We start from the raw sequence: 23,233 nt of genomic DNA, 5'->3' as shown, positions 1-23,233 counted from the left end.
TCACCATCTACAGGAAGACGTTCACCGCATCCAACGAGATCCCTGATCAATCCTCACTGTCTACAGGAAGACGTCCACCTCACCCGATGAGATCCCGATCAATCTTCACCATCTACAGGAAGATGTTCACCACATCCAACGAGATCCCTGATCAATCCTCACCGTCTACAGGAAGACGTCCACGTCATCCAACAATATCTCTGATCAATCCTCACTGTCTACAGGAAGACGTCCACCTCACCCGATGAGATCCCGATCAATCCTCACCATCTACAGGAAGACGTCCACCTCATCCAACGAGATCCCTGATCAATCCTCACCATCTACAGGAAGACGTTCACTTTATCTAATGAGATCCCTGATCAATCCTCACTGTCTACAGGAAGACGTCCACCTCACCTGATGAGATCCCCTATCAATCCTCACCATCTGCAGGAAGACGTGCACTTTGCCCAAGGAGATCCCCGATCAATCTCCACCGTCTACAGGAAGATGTCCACCTCGCCCAACAAGATCACCAATCGGTATTCACCATCTGCAGGAAGACATCCATCTCACCGGATGAGATCTCCAATCAATCCTCACTGTATACAGGAAGACATTCACCTCATCCAACGAGATCCCCGATCAATCCTCACCGTCTACAGGAAGACGTTCACCTCATCCAACGAGATCTCCAATCAATGCTCATCATCTGCAGGAAGACGTGCACTTTGCCCAAGGAGATCCCCGATCAATCTTCACCGTCTACAGGAAGCTGTCCCCTCATCCAGCAAGATCCTCCCACATGTGACACATTTTCTTTGCACTGTCCTCCTTTCGGCCACACTGCTGCCAAATCCCTCCCTTGGCGCCCATCCTGCCTTTCCCTTTAGCAAACTCTCCAGCTCCTCCAGCTGCCAACGGCCAGTCTGGTGCTCAGGCCCGACGCCTGGCATGCAGCAGGGGAGAAAGCCGCAGTCTTCCGGGACAGCATGCCTGCTGAGTTCCAGCTTCCACAAGTCACGACGCCTGGAGGGTAAGCAGGTCAAGACGCTGGGCCTTCACGACTTCTCGTCTATAGAACACGGGCGGTAACGTCAACCTCTCTCCGCGTCCTTCTCCATCTCTGTCTGGCTCTCTCAAGGTGATTTTGAAGACAAGTGAAAGAGGTTGTTTGCACTTAGCTTTGTACCATATCTATGGTTTTCTAGACAACACCCCCCATACCTCCTTCTAATGATCACCTGTGCCTTCTTCTCAGACCCGTTCCAGAACTTTTTACCATATTGACCTGAGAAAAACTCATGAGTCCTGGATGTTATCTGCTCAGTGGGCTGTCCATCCCATAGCTGTAATTTCGTCAGCCAGCATCCGCGTATCACTTCACAAAGGAATTGCTTCCAAACATAGCAAGAGTGTGTGGAGCACGTCAGCCACGTACAGCTGGGCATCTGGGCCTCTAGGAGGCAGAGGGGCAACAAGGGCATAGAAGAGAAACCACAGAAACCGGAAGATCTTAGTGGGACAAACACCCCTGGCTCCCAGAATCCAAAGGGAGGCGAGTCTCCAAGTCTGGTTAAATGGACAGAGAAATGTCTATGAGAGGTAAACGACCAAGGAGAGACTCAGTCTGTCCTGGAAATCACACATGGCTTTGTGAGATTGTGATGTCACAAGGACAGATCAAGGTCTGCCCTCTCAGCTGTGTCCCCGAGGCGGAGGGACTGATGGACAGGTGCTGCGGGGGCTGCAGAAAGCAGGTGGGAGGCAGAGGCCTTTCTAGGTCACTCAGGATGGGTGGCTGTCTCTCAGCCATGCCTTGCCTTTCCTTGCTGGTTTATTATTCGGGGATGAAAAGAGAAAAACATCAAAGTAGCAAAAGATAGAGGCCAGTCTACCCTTTCAAATACATTTTTTTTTCCTTTTTCCCCTCTGTCTTTACATAACTGGACCTCCGACTTTTTTTTTTTTTTTTCCTCTTAAGGATTGAGAGATAGGATTCATGCTTTAAGTGGCGGCGTCCCTCATGCATGTAATAGAGACATTTATATGCATACGGCACAATACAAATCTTTAAGGAAGCTGTCACGTCTTTAAAGATCTCCTTTGGAAGGAGTCCACTCAATGAAACGACTCCAGAAGACCTAGCATTTTGCTTCTGTTTCAGCAGTGAGCAAGGCTCCTGCAAATGCTTCGGTGTGGGGGGCTGAAGGAGGGGATGCGGTGGGAACCAGGGAGCAGGCGCCGTGCGCCGCTCTCTGGAAAGTACTTGCTGTAACACTCCGGCACTACACTACACACAATTAAGAGACAAATTACGTTAGCTATATATGTAAAAGAATAAAGCTTTCACCATGGCTACGAATCACGCCTCATCCAGCTACCTCGTTTCATGGGTCCACAAAGAAGACTTAGGAAATGCCAACCACATGCACTCTCTTCCCGACTGAAGGCTGCCATGCTCATTGCTTGGTGAAATCGCCAAGGAACCCGAAGCCAAAGGTGGGAGGGCTCCTGAGCACCTACCATGCACTAATACCCCCAGTGTCTCTGCAAACATGCTTCGCAGATTGCCCACCGGAGGACATTCTCTGGGGCTGAATACACACCACATACTTTAGACTCCCTCCCGGGCCTCTTTACTCATCACTTGTGGGAGTGGAACCAAGGAACCTGCATTTCTCACTCGCTCCCAGTTGATTTCTGGTGCACCTTCAAGTAGGAGAATCACGGCTCCGGGGATCGGTGGCCTAGGCTGCTCTGGGAATTTCCATGCGATGCTGGCAACGAGCAAGGGGGCCCAGGGATGGGGTTTGCAGAGAAGTGTTTCCTGGGCATTTTAGATATAGAACAGTGATTCCAGTAGATATTGGCATATTTTAAAATTGCCGATCAGTTGAAAATGAGACTTACACTATAATTATATGCAATGCCAACCTTTCCCCTCCCCCCCGCCCCCCACTTAGGATAGTTAGCATTTTGTAAACAGCTGTGAGCTCCAGAGACAGGAGTTTCAATTATTTTTATCTGAGACAGTAGTGAGAGAACTCGGTGCTTTTCAACTGATTGTCGTGGTACCCGACTGAAGCCACAGCCCGTGCTGGCAGTTTGGGGAAATGAGAATAAAAAGGGCGTGCTACCGCAGAAGGGGGGGACGGACCCAGGGTCCTAAAGAAGACTTCTCACTCTAGTTTCTACCCACCGACCTAAAACACACTTATGGGATGCCCGGATCCTTCGCTGCAGGCACGGCAGCTTCTCTGAAAATCAGTTCCTTCTTTATTCAATTTAATGTTCACTGGGGCCAGTTCACACTGAAGTTTGGTGATTTTACCAGCATAGCCCACGATACAGGAAATTATTTTAAGGGAATGGGAACGGGCTATGCATGAACAGAGTAAATGGGCACAAGTAGATAGCATCTACTTACACGTTCAGATTGCCTCCGATGTGGCTAAGGGCCAAGGTGACCACATGCAGTCTCCATCAGATTGAGGACATTGTCAGGGTTCAAAGACTGCATTTGGAAAAACAAATCAAGGAAAACAGCTAGGGGCAAGTTTTTTTATAATCTTTTATATTTTACAAACACCTTATAAAATGCAACACACGTGTGTTTATAAAATTGGGAAAATGATAAAAATAATCAAGTGAAAATAAAGTAAAAAATCCCTTTTCTCAGAGAAAGCCAATATTAATCTGTCATCTAGCAAATTGATTCTTGTCTATGCACGCTCTTCAAGAAAAAAAAGGACTGGCCACACATTGTGATGTGATTGGGGATGCCCTGTCCTATTTACTTGCACAGTCTGCTGGCCGGGGAACTGCCCTCGTCTGCCCAGCAATGGTCAGACCCAGGCCTGTAGCCAGGCTGCAGCAGGAGCCACAGGCTGGAGAAAAAAGAGGGGAGAACCCTCAGAGAGACCGTTCCGTCCCAGCACAGTCATTCCGTTCTTAACCCCAGAACCCTCTCTCCCAGGCCCCAGTTCTCCTGGGGCACGCTGCCCTCAGCGACAGCATCCGGGGTATCTCCTCTTCCCTTCTTTTTCTGGTCTCAGAGGTGGTAGTCACTTCCCCTGGGACAAGTCTCTGGTCACCTCGATGTCACTTGTCTGTCTCCATGTTGCCTATGGAAGCTATTCTCCGTACTCTGCTCCTTCTCCTTGACTATTTGGTGCAGTTTCCCCTCCAGACTGCACCCCGACTGACTCCCTGCCCCCAGCCCCCCTGTTCCCAGGTGCTCACTCTGGCTATTCCTGTTTTGGTGCTAATGGCTCAGATGCGCCCACCTGTTCTGAAGCTCAGGAAACGACAGGGATAGATAACCATGTTCATCACTGTGCAAAGCACCTGAAGAAAGAGAACAAAACTTCGAAGGTGAAAAGAAAAGCAAAGAGAATGATGCAGGGCCTGGCAGGGCTGAGAGAAGGCAGTGGAACAAAGCGCTAAGAACTAGTCATTCCCGAAGGACCGTGTGTGCCAGGGCATCTCATGTGTGCCCTTACGTGAACCCTGTGGAGTGAGCACAGTGGACCTCAGCACCCGGACAGGGACGTGCAGCTTCACGGGTGAGAGGAGGAGGAATGAACACAAGCAGACATTGCACTGTAGGCTGGACACGTAACTGTGACAACTCCCAGGCTTTACTGCAGGCGGGATCAGGAGTGAGCAGACAAGCATCTAGGCACCAGGCCACCGTGGAAAATTCTCGGGGGACCTTTCAGGGCCTCGCTCAGAGGTTCGCTACTGAGACTGCTGGTGTGTTCATTTCCCTCCACTTTCACTCTTATCTAGCTAAGACATCGTCCACAGCCTGCACAAAACACACGGCATTAGAATGGGGCAGTTTTCAACAGCAAGCACATTCTCCTTAGGAAGGCAGTGAGCTAAGGACAGACCAAACTGTTAATTAGATTATCATATAAATAAAGCATTTCTTTTTAAATTTTTTAATGTTTATTTATTTGAGAGAGAGAGACAGAGACAGAGACAGAACACAAGTGGGAAAAGGGCAGAGAGAGAGAGACACGGAATCCGAAGCAGGCTCCAGGCTCCGAGCTGTCAGCACAGAGTCCGACGCGGGGCTTGAACTCACGAACCACGAGATCATGACCTGAGCTGAAGTCGGATGCTCAACTGACTGAGCCACCCAGGCGTCCTGAAACAATGTATTTCTAATATGGAAATCTGCATTCCCACAAAGTTGAAGTGTTAGAAGCTAAAGTTTCTGTAAGGGAGCCACCTTCAGTGACAATTCAGGCATTCCAGGATACCCAGATTAGAGCATGGACAGCTTTTGTGAGTTTCTGGCGGCACTGGTATTCGATTTATGTGTATGTGTGCATTTACTTTGTCTGTCTATCTATCTCTGTATCTATCTATCACCATCTATCTAGTGTAACTGATTTATATATCTAGGTCTACCTCTATGGATGTATTGATCTCTGGCTCTCATACCTAGTTCGAGATCTCTTGCTCTCGTACACAGTAGTAATTGCATTAGCCCCATGCAAATATGGCCGTAAATGCTTTTACAGTTTCTCCCCCTGCCCGCTAAGCTTCAGGGGAGAAGCACAAAAACAGAAATGGGCAGGTGATGGGGGCGAAGGAACAGCCCCTGCTTCGGGGACAGGAGCTCTTGTCTGCTCTCGAACGTGGAGAGCACAGAACATATTATATATATTTTTTAATTTTTTAATATTTATTTATTTTGGGGAGACAGACAGAGTGCAAGCAGGGGAGGGGCAGAGAGAGAGAGAGATACAGCATTTGAAGCAGGCTCCAGGCTCCGAGCTGTCAGCACGGAGCCCAATGCGGGGCTCAAACCCACAAAGTGCAGGATCATGACCTGAGCCAAAGTCGGACGCTTAACCACCTGAGCCACCCAGGCACCCCAAACATATTATATTTCTGATGATCTACAAAGGACTTGTGGTCCATAAGCCCAAGTCACATGACATCCTGGCCAAGGGGACGCCAGCTGGGGCTGGAAATCATGGAGCCCAGGGCAGACAGCCTGTGTGAATGAACACCAGAGAGCAGGGCCAGGTGGGGGCAGGCAGCCCAAGGGCTCAGCGGCACCTAGTGCCCAGGGAGGGTGTCAGAGGTCCCCAGCGGCCCAGCATCTCAGAGACATGTGAAAGCACGGGGGCAGGGCCAGTCCCGAACCCTGAAAGGTGTGGTGACTGTAGGAGACCACGCAGCACAAGGAAGGAGACAAGACAGGACTCCCGTGGCGGCCACTGCACAAACCGTCCTCTGTGGCCGAGGCTGGAGGGGTCTAACCTTTCTAATTACGATAACTAAAAAGGACTACCAGTTCTTCGTTATTGAACCTGGTCTGTGGGTGCCAGTGAAAGCTAATGAAGGGCGTCCTGTTACTGGACAGAGACCAGAAATCTCCCTGGAGCTGCCTGGGTTTTTATCTGCTTCCAAGGAAAAGACCGTTTCTGCTGAACATATTTTCAAATGTGGCCTGAGCCAGACATCAGATGGAATCTGATCACATCCCGACTTGCGTGTGCTCAACTACGAGGTACAGGAAGAGCAAGAGTGGTAGAATGATCGGGAAGATCTGGTTTTTTAAAGGAAAAGCAGACTTTCTTCTTCCAGCAGGGAGACATCAGCTCGGTGGTGAAAAGGCTTACAACACCAGTTTAGGAAAAGCTGATGAGGACGAGCAGCCGTCACTGCCACTAGCCTGTCTGTTATTAACACGCGGAAGAAGAGGAACCACATTTAGCTCTGAAGAGTGCCACCAGAGGAACAGAGAGAGGAACGAAATAGCAGCCGTGAACCCACTTTTAAGGAAAACTCCTCATTCAGTGCTTTATTGGTAAACTAGAGCGTCTCCCGTCAGTCGGTGGCAGGGGACGGGGGCAGTGGGTACGTATGTGGCCGTGAACCAGGGTACTGGAGCAAGAAGGGATTTGGATCCACATTTGGATTCTAGAGTGAGCAGCGGAGACAGGGGCGGGGGGCTCTGTATTTGGCAATTAAATGGGCTTCTGATTTTACCATGAGTTGACAAGTGAGGCAAATATGGAAAATCAGTTTTACTGTGTTATGTTTTTGAAGTGGGTTGAGAGGGAGGGGGGTGTGGGAGGTGGCTAGGGAATCTAGTGCCGTCGCTTCTGGATCAGCTCAACTGAAGACGCCAGCCAAGGAGAGGTCTTAACTAGCACATACGCAGGCGTGAAGCCCGCAGACAAACAGACGGGAGTTTCGGGAGTCACCTCATGCACGACACTGAATCATGAGGGTGTATAAAGTCCTAGAAGGAGACAGAAAATACTCTCCTGGGAAACACTGGTATTTGCGGAATGCAAGCAAATTCACTTCTCAAATTTACAATCCCTTTCTCTACCATGTTATTTACATGATGCAAAATGTAATTTCCAGAGAAGACGTGGTTGGGATTACCAAGTGACAAAAATGCGCAACCTTGGAATATGCTCTTGAAAACAGTACATCACATCAGAATGGACGTAAAGATTGGGTTTTAGGAAAAGAAAGTAAAGATCATCTTCAGGCAGATACAAATGGGTCTGATAATTTCTCATGTGTGGTTTCAGCTTTCTATCTGAGGTTTGCTGAAAAGAGTCTCGATTTCACGTGTAGCGGTAAATTGATCTCTCTATGGCCATCAATATTTATAGGCAGAGGCTTCTGTTTTTTACTTTTCCATTAAGTGATTCTCTCTAACAGTAATGCTTGCTTACATTCTGATTGACTTTAAGTCATAAATACTAATAAAGAAAGTTAGGAGCACATAGTATAATTGTTAAGGGTCCTTATCTGGAATCTGAATATAGACATTGCCTTGAAATTTCTATACCTGAAACTTACAAATAAGCCTCAATGTCTTCTTTCAAGGAAAAAAAAAAACAATCAACTAATGATTAGACATCAATAGTCTAGGAAACCTAAAGTTACTTATTTATAACTTTCTGTCAGTCCAGGAAGATAGCAAAACCTATTAAATCTTTGAAGAAACAGTAAGATTCCCTAAATGAGATCCTGCATTTTCTCTTCCAGACAAAACCCTGGATTAGGAAACGTTTATCATGTCTCCTACAAAAATTTATGCCAAAGGCAAAACTGATACGAGCAACAGAGCACCGGGAGTCTTGTGGAGTTAATTTTTATTTTTCCACAAGGCTGCCCCAGAGGTGAACAAACACAGATGTAAATTACGTTCATCCTGTGTCGGTCAAGATATCTTTGTCAAATATCCTTCAATAGCACTAGTTTGGCTTGGACCAGACAGATTTCATTGTTATGTCTGGGGATTCTGCCTGGAGAAAAGAAAGGGAGATGAATGGATGGCTCCCTATTGATTAGTTCACCTCCTTTTTCTTTTGATTTAAAGGTTCACTTTCCAAGTCTTCTGGGGCACATTGTGTCTCCCACAAATCTCTGGGGTGAAGGCCAGCTGACAAGCTACAGAAGGTGTTCCTGGTACAGGTGGAATGGGAAAATCGAACAGGCTAAGATTTCCCCTGCATACATGTTACGTAAATATGTCTAAGGGCAAGGAGGCTGGCTGTCAGTCTCCTGCAGTGTCCCTGAGACAAAGATCTTGACTTCCCAGAGATCTGAGTAACAGCATCCATTTACCTGATACATTTCAATTTTAGTTTATTCAATGACAGGGGTAGCTCTTCTTCAAGGAGAAGGAAAAAAAAGAAAACACTCAGATGCTTTATAGACTGGCCACAAATCAGTAACATCATCATTCCCTCACATCACTCCTATCAGCAATGTTTTAGTAATATGGTTCTCATAAAGCTTCTCATAAAGGCCTGTAGAAATCAGTGACACGAACACTAATGATCAAGGACTACGTGTCTGGGATTACAATTTTACCTGCAGGGATGCAGTTTAGGGGATGGAAAAAGAATCCGGATGAAAACAATCAAAATCTACCCACAGAAAGACACATCTGCCAGCACATTATATAAGGGGGCAATATATTTTCAATCTTTCATAAAATTACATCCTATAATATGTAGCATACAAGTTGCAGAGCATGCTTTAATTCCCTTAAGGCAGATAATATGGAAAGGATCTTCTAACATCTGTAGTAAAACTTCACATGCCTCTTTGCTCCATTAAAATATTAGTCATAAAGCTAAATGATAAAGAACACAATTTTTTACAAAAATTCTTAGATCAAAGTAGAGCTACTTATGAAAATAACCTGTATATTCAGTGAAAAACAGGATGTCGCTTTAATGTAAGTGAAAACATTATCTAGGGGCTCAGTTGGTTAAGCATCCGACTTCAGCTCAGGTCACGATCTCACAGTTCGTGAGTTCAAGGCCCACGTTGGGCTCTGTGCTGACGGCTCAGAGCCTGGAGCCTGCTTCGGGTTCTGTGTCTCCCTCTCTCTCTGCCCCTCCCCCGCCCATGTTCTGTCTCTCTGTCAAAAGTAAATAAACATTAAAAAAAATTAAAAAATAAAATGAACATTAAACAAATTAAAAAACATTATCTAAAAGTTTTCTCTTCTACTACAATTTTCACAGATAGAGAAATAGCTCTATTTCTGCACTTACTTGCCACTAAAGTTTTTCAAGCATGATAGGAAGAGCAAGAAAATACCATAATAGAATTTTGGTTACATTTTTCCCTATCATCTGCTGAGGTGATACTAATTACACTATAATAAATAAAAATAAATAATCTAACATGACTTGCAAAACATTGCTTTATGCACCGAGTACATTACTAAGATATAAAAATTAACAAATGTACTTTTTAACCACTGGAAGACATTTTATCATTCACTTTATTTGAGCCAGTCAGTTGGGCTCCTAACAGTCTCATCTGAAAATATACCCAGTTGATGAGAAGATCCAGGAAATATTTTCTCTTCTTTATCTGTTATTGAGGAGTTCAAAGTTCTGCTAAATACAGTGGCACTCTTTCATGGAGAGACCTTCAGCTATTGGTGGGGAAATATGACTCATGTTTGATGCAACATCTCAAAGTAATCACACGTGCATTGATTTCTTGCCCAACACGTGACCTTCAGAACAGGTTTATGAGATTAACAGTGATATTCTCTTTTATTTTTAATTTTTTTTTAACGTTTATTTATTTTTGAGACAGAGAGAGACAAAGCATGAACGGGGGAGGGGCAGAGAGAGAGGGAGACACAGAACAGGAAGCAGGCTCCAGGCTCTGAGCCATCAGCCCAGACCCCGACGCGGGGCTCAAACTCACGGACCGCAAGATTGTGACCTCAGCCGAAGTCGGATGCTCAACCGACTGAGCCACCCAGGTGCCCCGTACAGTGATATTCTCTTTAATTACAAACTTTGTGAATGTGGCAGCTGAGGGTCGGTGTCTGTCCTCCTCAAAGTCCTGGCCACGGAGTCCCCATGTACCTTGTGTATCTTCTCTACCACACCACATGGATTCTATGACTACAGAAAACGAACACTTTAAGAAATCCATACACACCATGGTGGAGACGGGGAAACACGTGGTCCTGGAAATGGGAAGTGAAATACGGTGTTATGACCCCCACCCCATGGTGGGTTGAGTCGTGTACCCTCAAGACCTGTGTCCACCCAGAACCCCACAATGTGACCTTGATTGGAAATAAGGTCTTTCAAAGGTGTGATTACATCATAAGATGGGGTGGGCCCTAAATCCAACACCTGGCATCTTTAAAGAAGAGGAGAGGAAGCCACGTGAAGACAGAGGCAGAGATTGGGAGTTGTGTCTACAAGCCAAGCCCCGTTGACTGCTGGCAACCACCAGAAGCCAGGAGAGAAGCCTGGAACATATTTCTCTTGGACCCTGCCAAAGGAGCCAACCCTGCTGACCCTTGATTTTGGATTCTGGCCTCTGGAACAGTGGGGATCAATTTCTGCTGCGTCAGGCCACCCTGCGTGTAGGACTTTGCTAAGGAAACCCCAGGAGACTCATGCAAAGTTGTTCAACCCTTGATGAACCTCTGAACTTCACCAAGGCTTACTTACCTCGAAAACTGACACAGCAATGTTTATACACGAGGTTGTGGTGATAATGTCTCAGGAGCACGTTATCATCAGAAAATGCTACGCAAGCATCAGACATCACTATTGATTAGGGAAGGGAGAGATCAATGACATCTGGATTAGGCTAAGAACTTGCTCCTAAGATGGATAAGGTTTGGAAAGATAGGAAAGGGGCATCTCAGGTGAAGAAAACCGCACGAGCAAAAAGAGAGGTGGAGAAAGGTAGGGCTCACTTTCAAATGAATCAAATGTGGTAAAGAAATTTCACCTTTTCTAGCTTCTGATGGCCCTGAAGTTCCCAGCCCTGTGCTGGCAACTCTCCATTCCCTGCCTCCACATCTACATGGCCTCCTTTTCTCTCTCAAGTCTCTCTGCCTCATAAGCATACTTGTCCTTGGACTTAGAGTTCCCCCAGATAATCCAGGTTAATTTCCTCACATCAAGATCCTGTATTTCATTACATAAGCAAAGATCTTTTTTTCCAAATAAGATTCCATTCACAGATCCTAGGGATGAGCACATGGCCATATCTTTTGGGGGCTGCTGTTCAGCCCACTACAATATTTAAGGAAGAGAAGGAGGCTGAAACGCAGACACATCATCTCAGGCAAGAACAGTATCACCAACTTGATTTGTATAAACCAGGCCACTCACATAATGGGACACTTATCTGGGATCCAAAGACAATCACTTTGTCATACAATAAATTATCACAATAAACAACTTTCGGACAGAGGCCTTATGAGCAGACAACAAAGGTCAGATAGGCAGGTATCATACATTTATAACTATTGCTTTGACCTGTATTTTCATTAATTTAATTTTTATTACTTCAGATTGCTTTAGTATCTCCTAATCTATTCACTTTTCTTACATTAAAATTTAGGACCTTCAAAATACTATTTCCCATTAGAGTTAGTTCAGAATCACCTTAATGGAAATTCAAATTTCCTGAGAGCCAATGTCTTCTTCCAAATCATAATTCTTCTTTCTTTCAAGATTCTTAATTTTAAAAGCCAATAAAATTAGACACACTTCTGGATTTAATGCTTATCCATCATTTAAATCACCAGTGGAAATTCAAGAGCAATTCCTAAAACAGCTAATCCATATATGATTTAAAATTTGCTAAAACAAATAACAACAAAAAACCCCTCTGCCTTCTTTAATTCAGATTCATGCTCCTTAATGAGACCCTGTTAATATTTCATGCGCAACCTCTTCCCATTTACTTTAAAATATTTCTGTAATGGAGATTGGAAAATACACCAGGCTCCTATGAGTAATGAAAAATTCAAATGTGTTTAGGAAAGATCTTCAGCTATAATTCAAATAGTGTTTCTTAAACATTTCTAAAAGGACCTATGAGCCTCTGCTCCAGACAAGATTCAGAAGCATGGCAGCAACTTGTACTTAAAAGTAGAACAGTCAGATGGGTGAGTCCACCCTGGGGGGCTAGATGTCAATATCATTACCAGCCTTAATGATCATCCTTCTCGTGAGGGGCAAGTTTCCACTAACAAAACCAGGTAAACCAGTCATGGAAGGGCAGGTAGTGATGGGAGAGACGCTCTAGCCCACCCATCTGGCCAGAGAAGAGGCCACAAAGAAATTCAAGACCCCAGAACCATTGAGCTCTTCCTTGGGGTCAGCTTGATCACCAAAGGGCTATTTAGGAACACTCATACTACCGTCCAAAACAGACCTTGCGTATGGTCTCTAAACCAATGAGCTCTTTGCTACGTCTCTTGATTTATAAAATGTAGAATATGCTGCTTTTCTTGAAAATGCAATAGCTCAAAATTAAGTATATGTAGCTACATCTGATGATTAGAATGGCATATGGCTTGACATATTGCCACAAATTACATATAATCTATACTGCAACATGTGAACAAGTCCTTAGGGAGTCCTTGGGCTAAGACTCATTAGGAGATCTCAGTGAAATGAGAGATTTTTATAAAACCACAAAATTGACTCCAATTGTGGAAAATCCTGCTTAAAACATAAAGGCACTTTTACAGAAAAATTCATGATTCCACGGGGTTTGGCCCTGTGGCGGCTAATCGATTGATTTGCTCTGCTTTGCTTTATTGGTATCAGAGCTCGAAATAACTGTACTTACTCAAGCTATTCATTGTTTGTTCCCCCAATTTTTAAAACACAATTGAAACTGAAATTCTATTAAGAGCTTGTAGAATAATATTTAGAGGCAAACATAAAATAATTAACAAAATATTATTCCAAAGCTTGGTCTTGTTCAGTCTAATGCAGTTGGCATTTATCAAACAATCTAATACATTTCCAAGATTCTATACATACAGACTTAGGAGGCTGGTCAGGTATAGACTGACTTAAGATAGGTTCCATGACACTTGGAAGAAAACAGGAAAATAATTTTCCAAAATCACTAGTTATATCTTATTGTAGCATTTCATTTAAAGCTTATGAATTCAATAAATGCTAGATATGAAGAAAATATATATTAGAGAATTCATATACAGGACTAGAAGATTGCTACTGTTCTAAAAAAAAAAATTAGGGCCGCCTGGTGGCTCAGTCGGTTGAGTATCCGACGTTTGATTTCGGCCCAGGTCATGATCCCAGTGTTGTGGGATCAAGCCCTGAGTCAAGCTCCACACCGAGCAAGGATCCTGCTTGGGATTCTCTCTCTCCACCTGCCCCTTCCCTGCTTGTGCCTGTGTGCATGCATACACGCACTCTTTCTCTCTCCAAAAAAATAAAATAAAATAAATTTTAAAGGCTAACTCTCTCAAATATAAAAGATAGTGAATAAGTTAATAACACTCTGGGAATGTGTGTCTGTGTGTGTGTGTGTGTGTGTGTGTGTGTGTGTGTAAAATCTCGGTTCATCACACCTCGCCATGCTGCTACAACGTCCCCCCAGGGTGCTCCTGGCCCACCTGGCCTGTTCACGTCTATTTCCTGCTGACCCCATTCCCCCTCCTTTTCTCTCGGTCTTCAGGATTCTCTTTCCTACTACATTTCTTCTTTTCCATACTCTTCTTGAGTGAAATTTTCAAGATACACATTTCCAAAACTATGCCTAGGTTTCTAAAAACAGCCAACCCCTCTCATTTTATTCGTTGCATCCTATTGACATTGCTATTAAAAACCTCAAATTCGAAACATCTGCACTGAATAGCTTTCCTTCCAGGCTGCCCCTTGATTCCCCAGGGTTTCCTCTCGTGGTCAGCACTAGACCTGTCCATGCATCAGTCGGGGGAGAGACCTCTGTCACTTCAAGCGATGGCTCCTCTCCTGCCTTGGACATCTTGTCAGTCAGCATCCCGCTGTCCCCTAGAGAACACCACCTGTGTGTGCCTCTGCTATCATCCGAATGCGGTCCTTGCTTGAGCGTTTCCATAGCCCCCTTCCTTTCCCCCCAAAATCTGTCACGTATTGTGTCCTCTGTTGTCCTTTCTTCATCCCCCACGCTGTCTGAAAGTATCTGGGGAGTTAACACTGCCAAGAGGACAGAGTCCTGAGAAGTACCTGCATGTTTTTTCATGATTTGGCTAAAAGCAGCCAATCTCTACAGACCTAACTGCACTTCCTATACCATTTCCCAAATGCAGCGTGTGTGGACATGGCAGAATGGCCCCCGGCACTCTCGGGAATAGCTTCCTTCTTGTACTGCACACATTAGAAGGCGGGAAAATTCCCAGACTTCTTTGCAGCTAGTGTCTGATTGCTCGTTAGCCTCCCCCGGCCTGGCACAGCACGGTTCCAACAGACTCAGAAAGTAGACGTGCTGGGGCTCTTGCTTCCTCTCTGTTGTGCCCGATGAGCATATCACGGAGCGTGGAGATCTCCAGGCCCGGTCCCTGGGTCACCGGATTCTTCCACGTTCAAGTGCCAGAGGATGGGCACTTGACTGGTGTCGGCGGTAGCAGGAACTGAGAGTCAGTTCCCATAGCAGCAGGTTCTCAGTTTGGCTGGAAGCTTCCTGATCGAAGACGAGGCCACGGCCATGCTGGAAGGCCCGTCCTGTGCCGGGGTTTTGAGTCATTCCTCAAGGTCCCACTGAGAGTCTCATGACAACTGTCTTCCTACACCACATTATTTTCCACTTGAGCGCTACAGTGGGTTCTGCCCCTCTGCCACCGAATCCTGGGGGGACGCACCTGTCATCCTCCTTCGAAAGTCTGTGTCTCCACTGCAATCCTCCTTCCTGTTATCCTTACTGAACTGTAACTCATCCCCGAAGGCCTGGGTCACATTTTCCCTCCTCCGGGAAATATTTCTGCACTTTCTTTGGGAGCCAAATGATTACTTCCTCCTCCAGGGTAATGCAGAACGTTGTTACTGTTACCAGGGTTGTTATAAGCAAATTCTATCATAATTATTGGTTACTTTACCTTCTCCTTATTTATGGAGACTAAGATGTTTGGGGGCAAGGAATATGGTTTATTCGTCTTTGGTTCTCTAATGTTCTGGGTTTAGCATATAGTAGCATCTCAGTAAAAACACTGACTGAAATGATCCGAAATACACTGTGGTTACTGAAATAGTAACCACAGATGGGGGCTGGATCAGAGGTAAGGGGAAGTAGATTTAAATGTCAAAAGGTGGCTACAATGTGACCTTGTGAAGAAGACAAGGAGGATAGTTCAAGCTTGTGCAGAAGGAGTGTAAGCCGGGAGGCACACGGAGGAAACAGTGAGTGGATTGGAGAAAGTCAACTGAACAGAGGTTTTGCACAGGGGGGTTGTGACGGATAAGCCATGGCTCAAATCACTGGCATCAGCTCAGAGAAGCCTGGGATATTAGCTCAGCCTAAGGGGGGAGGTTTTTCTAGACAGGTAAGAGGAGGTCCTTGAAGGTGTTTAAGAGAGAAGAGCGTGAGGGCAGCTTTCTTTACTCAGGGTGATGCGTGCTTTAAGAAAAATAATACAATGCTAAAAACTATATTGAAGATAAGTCAACTCAGAAAACCAATATTTGTTTGGATAATGAAAGGATCCCACAGTTCAGAGCAGACCTCTCTGTATTGAATCCAAGGCCCTTGTGCTCACATTATGTTACAGTCTGGGGAACATTACGGAAGGATCTGACTGCCTGCTTTATCACCCACATTCTGAAGACGCAACGTCCTCATCAGGTTAAAATAAAATAGCTTAGAAGAGTAAAACTGTGTGGGTTGTTCACCCAACTTTCATTCCTTGAAATAATAAACTCTAAAATATCTAAAACTTTAAAGCTTGTCCTCAAGACGTTTGGTCCATTACCGCATGTGATAACATCGTGCCTCCACTCGACTTACCCTTCCCGCATAGTGCGTGACTCTGAACGCTGCACCCCGATCTTTGAGCGCAACGTTACCGTTTCCGTCCTTCATGGGGGAATAGACTGCATTTGTGTTTGAAGATTCTAGGAGACTTTGTAGCTTCTTGGGAAGATTTGGTTCCATCGACCACATCATTTGACTTTCTTCATCCAACAAAGAGAGAAATCCAGATGGCTTCTGGAAATCAAGAAGAGATAGTTATGTTTTGTCTTTTACTCAATTTTATGATTTTGTTATTGTTCACGTACGCTCGTTTGGATTTTCATTACGTTCATATAAACTTTTAATACACACTTGTGTTTGCTCACTATTGTAACCCTGACGCCTAACAAATCTCTTGATGTAATGTAGGCCCTAAACAGTATTGATTGATTAATAATTGATTGATACTGAATAAATAAATTAAAAAGTGTGTTATAATGTCCTTAAAACACTGAAGTTATTAAAAAGTATTTCTCATCTCAATAAGAAACATAAAATTACTAACTAAAGGAGAGGTATTTTTTCTTGACCTATGCCCCATATCCACCACTTCATATTTATGGTGGGTCAGGTAACTTATCCAGAAACAGAACCTACAATCATGTTGAGTCATAAAAATTGTAGAAAACTCCTATTCAGCAGGAACTAGAAGTGACTATAATATTAAGACCTAGAAAAAGTAAATATGGAAGCTGTAACTCGTAAAATTCAAATTAGAAGTCTGATAGCTCGTTAGCTGTCAAACAAGGAAGCTAAAGTCATGCCTAAGCAACCACTTAAAATTAATCTCACGTGAAGGAAAAGGCTGCTTGAAAGAACTTCTTAAGCCCTAACAGTTTGTTCCCTGCACAACAGAACACGGTTGTGCCCACATGGTTTACACATCAGGTGAAGAACTTTTATCCTGGGCTGTGCTGTTTATCTCTTCTTTCCTAGGAGAGTTTTCTGTTCACGTGTCAAATCTACCTTTAAAAACACGGCAATTTACGTTGTTTATTTACCTTATTCTGTCATATATTTTAATACTTCACATCAACTCAGTGTGCTCTTGGAAACGTGAATACCATAAAAATAATTCTTCCCAGGAAGTGAAGGGATCAATACTGACCCCTCTAGCGATTCAGTTTGCGTTTTTACCTGAGGTCACCAAACAGTAGCATCACAGGCCTTTCGTGATGCTATTGATTTGGCCAACAGAAAGCCATTTCTTTGTAGCTGGAATAGTTTAGTTGTCCTAAGCCTCTTAGAGTTGCCTGTTCATGGTAAAGGAAATGTAAAAACTATATATAGATATCTGAGGGCTGCAAAAGTTGAGATCCTTCCAAGGCCACCTAGAGAAGAAAGTTTGGAAGTGGCAGCCATAAGGAGGCTCAGTGGGGGCTCACACACCAGGGGGAACCTTCGGGAACCCTTTGGCAACTAAAGCACCATCTCTGGAACAAGCAGATAGATAGCTTCCCTGGGAAAGGAGGAGAGGAAGAACTGATTGAGAAAGAGGCCTGGGAAGGAACTAGGAAGGCGAACTCCCTGGGTCACTAACACCTTGAGAGACTTTTGTTACCAACAGAAAAATGTATTTGATGAGGAGATTTGGAGAAGGAAGTCCACTGTGTGGTACATGACGAGATTCTCAGAGAGCCAGCGACCCCAGCCAAGAGCCCCGAGATGACAAAAATACACAGGTACACAAAGTGGATGGATAGACACCCTAAAAAAAAAGTCAACATGGAGTTGGCAGAGGACTGGACCTGCCCGGGATGTACTAAGAAGATCAGAGATTCTCCATTTCAATTTATTTGCTGAAGAGTAAGATGTTCATATGTAAGATCAGAAGCTGCTTCTTTACCTATGCTTCTGAGCATCACGCCATGATTCCCCTCCACGTGCTGTTACACTCCCCTCCTTGTTCCCCACCCCCAACCCCCGCCACGAGTCCATACGGACACACAGCGGGAGTGTAAATGGACTAGCTAAGGATGTTGCAAGTGCATGCATATTTCAGGGCCAGTGACAGACCTTCTCTTTGGAGGCTAGAATTTAAAGCTTTAATGGGTGTTTCAGCAACTCAAGAGTCAAGGCCCCAAGGGAAGTGATCAATTCCCAAAGAGCCAGACCACTCTATTTCAAAAGCAAGATGATATTTTCCAAGGATAAGACGATTGGATACCAAGATAATTTGTATTGTCGCCAGAAATTTTAAAATGTGTATGTGTTATGTTTTCTGAACGTTTAATATAAAACCATGAAAGAATGGTGGTAAACAAATTACAGACTTGGAAACTTGCTCAAGTGTCTGAAGAAGAAAATAGAACATGGAGAAAAAGTCCTAAAAACGACCCTCAATTCCTTCAGCAGTGAGGGTTCAGGAGAGACTGAACTGTTCTCCTGAAGGATATGCCATTTTGCCTCAACAACAGAAGGTGTCGAGCACGGACAGTGTGGTAAAATGCACCTGACTCGTGGAGAGTTGGGTAAGAATCTGGATCTACCCCCACACTTCCTGGATACAAGACAAATACATGTTTGTTGAAATATGAATATGGTCTATGCAAATATTTCAGATATTTGTGAGCAGTAAAGGATTATGGGTACTAAGAAGGAAACAATAAGCTTCCTTGGTATTATCGTAGGGTATGCTTGTCTGCCACACAGACCTGCATATTTGTAGGTAAACACCCAAGTTTCACCCTATACTTGCTATGTCTTTTCATTTTTATGGGCATCAAAGAGAAGTAGCAGTCAGAAATGTCCCTTCTCATGTCCCCCTCATACTGATGAGGGTCCTCCTATTGAAATAATCACTCCAAGGTGAAATCTCAAGGATGGTCGTCAAAGAGACAGAATTAACGTCATTCTGCCGACCACTGGTTAGCAGTCAAGGATACAGAAGCGAGAAGGAGGGTGGCGGGTACCTGCAGCTTCCCATACATGGTTCACTACATGTTACTGTCACTTTGAAGACATTCTTTAACCTTACATACAGAAGTTATGTACTTTATGTGTCATGATGAGGGAGGGCTTTCTGGAAGAAGAGGGCTTCTTCTATAATTAAAAAAATGTTGACAGGTTGGTAATAGAAACGAGAATATTTTACATATTAGGCAGATGTATAAATTTGTAAGTCTCCGTTTATACAAATAAAGAGTAGAAAATCACATCCTATGCTCTCCAATAGCTGAATGGTATCAGTTTTCAACAAAGTTTGAGTGTCTTAGAGATATTATTTATAGATGTATATAATATCTTCTTATATTAGTAGGTAGGATATGGTAGATTTTTGTTAGGCAAAGATCCACACCTGCGTAGATCCTGAGGATATGTGGATATATACTTTTTCTTCCAGTGTTTTTCCATATTTTAATTTAGAATCTTTGAAGATAAGCTGAAAAGATTCTATTGAATTTGTTTCATGATCTCGTTAGTCTTAGTATTGTTTTATAAAATACTAATTTTGAACATTGGGCATTTGTAACTGTGCCACAGGAGAGTTTTGGTGACATAACCAAGGCTGAATATCTTCATAACAATACAATCTGGTATTTCCAGTCCTTTCAATGAATTGAGAATCCTTCAAATACCTCTTCAGAAAAAGCTAACTTGTGCTCCTCATTTGACTGAAAAATCATAAATACAATGAAGCCTCATATACAAAGAGATCTCAAAAATAAGGCCCACTGAAAGAAAATTCTTTGTCTCTAGCATATTTAAATCCTGTAAAGTATCTAATTATATTATGTGAATACCTGGAAAAAAAAATCCAAAACTCCAGTCTGGTTACCAGGAGAATAAGCTGTTTCCATGGCAACTCCCTCTTGTACACATTCTGTTTGCTCGTGTAGAAAAAGCACTTCATTGATATAGTGGTGCATCTTCTCATTGGTCATGTTGACACAAAGCTATTGTGGGGAAGAAGAAAACAATTCACAAGATAAGTATGGCCATGCAGATCCACTCCTTCTGTGACCATTTCAGATCGGTGGCATATTGACTCACGAACGTTCCACACCAATCAGTCTATTGCAATAAAGCATTAGGGCACGGCTTGAGAAGCCAAAGCAGAAAGTTTCACTTCATATTGTTGACTTCATACGGTCTGATTATTCCATTTTGAATACATTAAAAACCACAAGAAGTATAATGTACAACACTAACAAGTTGGGGGGTTATACTTGAGTATTTAAAAAAAAATTCCAATTGCCTCTAGTCAACAACTGAGGATAAAAGTTGGATTTACCATGAAAGCCCAGAGAGGGGAGCAACATCTCCTGCCTCCTCATTTCTGTTCCGTACCCACGATGGGCAAGAGAACGTGAGTCTCCTTCAGAAAGAAGAACTTCTCTAAGCATTGTTGCCGAAACTATTTTCTTTACCAGAAAGTTTTTTATATTCCTCCAACTGTCAATTCTTCTGTCCATCGAGAAACAAATATGTTACTTCTTAATCTGAAAAATTATCTTAAGAACTAAAAAGACACAAAATACCACAAATCTTACAAAAATGAAGGCTTACTTCCTCTCTAGGCTATCCTGTCACTTCTCTGCTTTCTTTTATAACAAGAAAACCTCCAAAGAGTTGTCTTTCCTTATTATCTCAAATTCTTCTCCAGCACCCCCCCCACCACTGTTGAAGCTACTCCGATAAACTTTTGTCCCCAGCGTTCCACCAGAACACCACCAGAACCACGTGAGCATTCCAAAATCCAATGTTCAATTCTTGGTATTCATTTTCCTTGACCTCCCAGTGATATCTCACACGGATTCCTCTGCCTCTGCTCTCTTCCAGGACACTACAGGCTTGTGGCCTCCTGCCCCCTGGGCCACTGCTTCTCTACCTTCTTTTCTACCTCTACCTGGAGTGGCCCAGGGCTCAGTCTTCTCTGTCTACACCCACATCCTTCATGAGCTCATTTAGTCTCGCAGACCATGTGCATGCGAGCAATTACATTACATCAGATAAAATCCAGAAATCACTGGAACTATTTAGAATTGAGTAAGTCATTGAAAATAATGACAGATGAACAATTTACATAAATCAAAGTAACTGGGAAAAAAAGCTTTTGAAAGAAAATCAGAGGTGCCTGGGTAGCTCAGTCGGCTGAGCATCCAACTTTGGTTCAGGTCATGGTCTTGTGATTCACGAGTTTGAGTCCCATATCAGGCTCTGTGCTGACCGCTCAGAGCCTGGAGCCTGCTTCAGATTCTGTGTCTCCCTCTCTCTCTCTCTCTGCCCTCCCCTGTTCTCTCTCTCTCTCTCTCTCTCTCTCAAAAATAAGTAAACATTAAAAAAATTTTAAAGTTAAAAAATAAAAGAAAATCAGATCTCATCTTCAAAGGAAATAATATCTAGGATTATATTTAATATGAATGTGCTATAGTTATATAGTGAAAATGTCAAAGATTTTGTAGGCCATAGAGACTGAAATAGTCACTGGAGAAAAGAAAGACCACCCTATGTCCCTCTTTCCACATATTCACATTCTTCTGCAAGTCTGGTATCATCATAACACCTGCTAAGTGGGAACTCCTCCTAAACATTCCTGTCCCTCTACTGGGAGCTCATGGCTTCTCTCCTAGACATATAGGAACAATCCTTATGTTTCAGCTTCCTTCCTATCAGCAGGCCAAACCTCCTCTGCAAATGACCAACACCAAGAATTCTTTAATTCTCCATATGGGTGTCTACACATGCAGATAAAGGTGTGGGTATTCATGAATTAAGAATAACCTGAGAATAGGGGTGCCTGGGTGGCTCAGTTGGTTGAGCATCCAACTCTTGATTTCAGCTCAGGTCATGATCACATGGCCATGAGATCGAGTCCCAAGCTCCATACTGAGAATGGAGCCTGCTTAAGATTCTCTCTCTCCCTCTCTCTCTACCCCTCCTTGACTCATGCTCTCTTGCTTTCTCTCTCTCTCTCTCTCTCTCTCTCTCTCTCTCTCTCTCTCAAACAAAAAGAAGAAGAAGGACAACAACAACAACAACATGAACATAGAAAAGAAAAAGCCGTTTTCTCACAAATCCAGCTATTGGGGAGGCTGGGAGTTTAAGGGATTCTATAGACATGGAATCTCAGAGGAAGAGGTTTCAGGGAAGAAACAAACCAATCAGTACAGTGCATTGGTCAGAACACACAGTTTGTCCTGAGACCAATGGTTTGCTGCCGGGTTCCATTCCTTACTTCTTACCCAGACCAGAATTTCGCAAGTAGACAGAGCTCAAATGTCTTTAGGGACAGTGACATGGTGACAGGACTGAAGGCATGGGGCTAGGCTGACCAAAGTGTGTTTGGAGAGCTGAAAATGGGGAGGCTCAGACCTAATCCAGTCCAATTACTTCAATGATGAATGTACATCAGTGTTTTGTTAGAAATGTACCAGGTGGAGAATAATCGACACAGAATTATACCAAATAAAATGTTTAACTAATAATAATCACATTAACAATAAGATCTAAATGCCATGCATTGACACTCGGAGAACAAAAGCAATTCCTATTAACTCCGGGCCAGAAAACGATGGTCCCGGACTACTGCCCTCATTTCCAGTCGCTGTTCTTGCAGCTCTGACTTCACAGTAAAAACAAAAAATCGTTTTTGTAAACTTGGCCATCAGATGAGTGTCTTTAGACTGAAAACGTTTTCCTATTGCATTCTACCACAAAACAAGATGTAGGTTAAAAGGAAAATAACCATGCCGCATCGCTGCTGTGTTGAAATTACTTCAAAACCTAAAGAACTGAGACCATTTGTTTAAACTTAGACTTGACCTTTGCATCGTCTTCTTCCTCCCGCTACCCCTGCCGTGGTCTCTGGGATTTCTTGAGTTTTCTCCCTTCTATCTGATTTGGCCAGTAGTTGCTAGGACTTCTTCTCTCTGTGCCTTTACAACTAGAGTTCCTGAGATACACGCGAGGTTGGAAGTTCTTTGTAAAGTACAAGTATCTTAGA

The 23,233-nt window shown here is 43.7% G+C and overlaps 1 protein-coding gene across 3 annotated transcripts in view; it reads right to left on the bottom strand.

Annotated features, from left to right (window-relative positions):
* MYO16 (myosin XVI) overlaps positions 1 to 23,233 on the bottom strand; it is a 615,829-nt gene that overhangs the window by 153,467 nt on the left and 439,129 nt on the right. For all 3 annotated transcript variants that reach the window (XM_042930188.1, XM_042930181.1, XM_042930176.1), the window contains exons 22-23: positions 20,031 to 20,183; positions 16,282 to 16,482 (exon numbers count right to left, since the gene is read on the bottom strand). In XM_042930188.1, the coding sequence (XP_042786122.1) occupies positions 16,282 to 16,482; positions 20,031 to 20,183 (354 nt within the window). The remainder of the gene's footprint in view (positions 1 to 16,281; positions 16,483 to 20,030; positions 20,184 to 23,233) is intronic.

This window comes from Panthera leo, chromosome A1 (genome assembly GCF_018350215.1).
Source record: "Panthera leo isolate Ple1 chromosome A1, P.leo_Ple1_pat1.1, whole genome shotgun sequence".
NCBI lineage: Eukaryota > Metazoa > Chordata > Mammalia > Carnivora > Felidae > Panthera > Panthera leo.
This window is presented reverse-complemented; position numbering and strand designations above follow the sequence as displayed.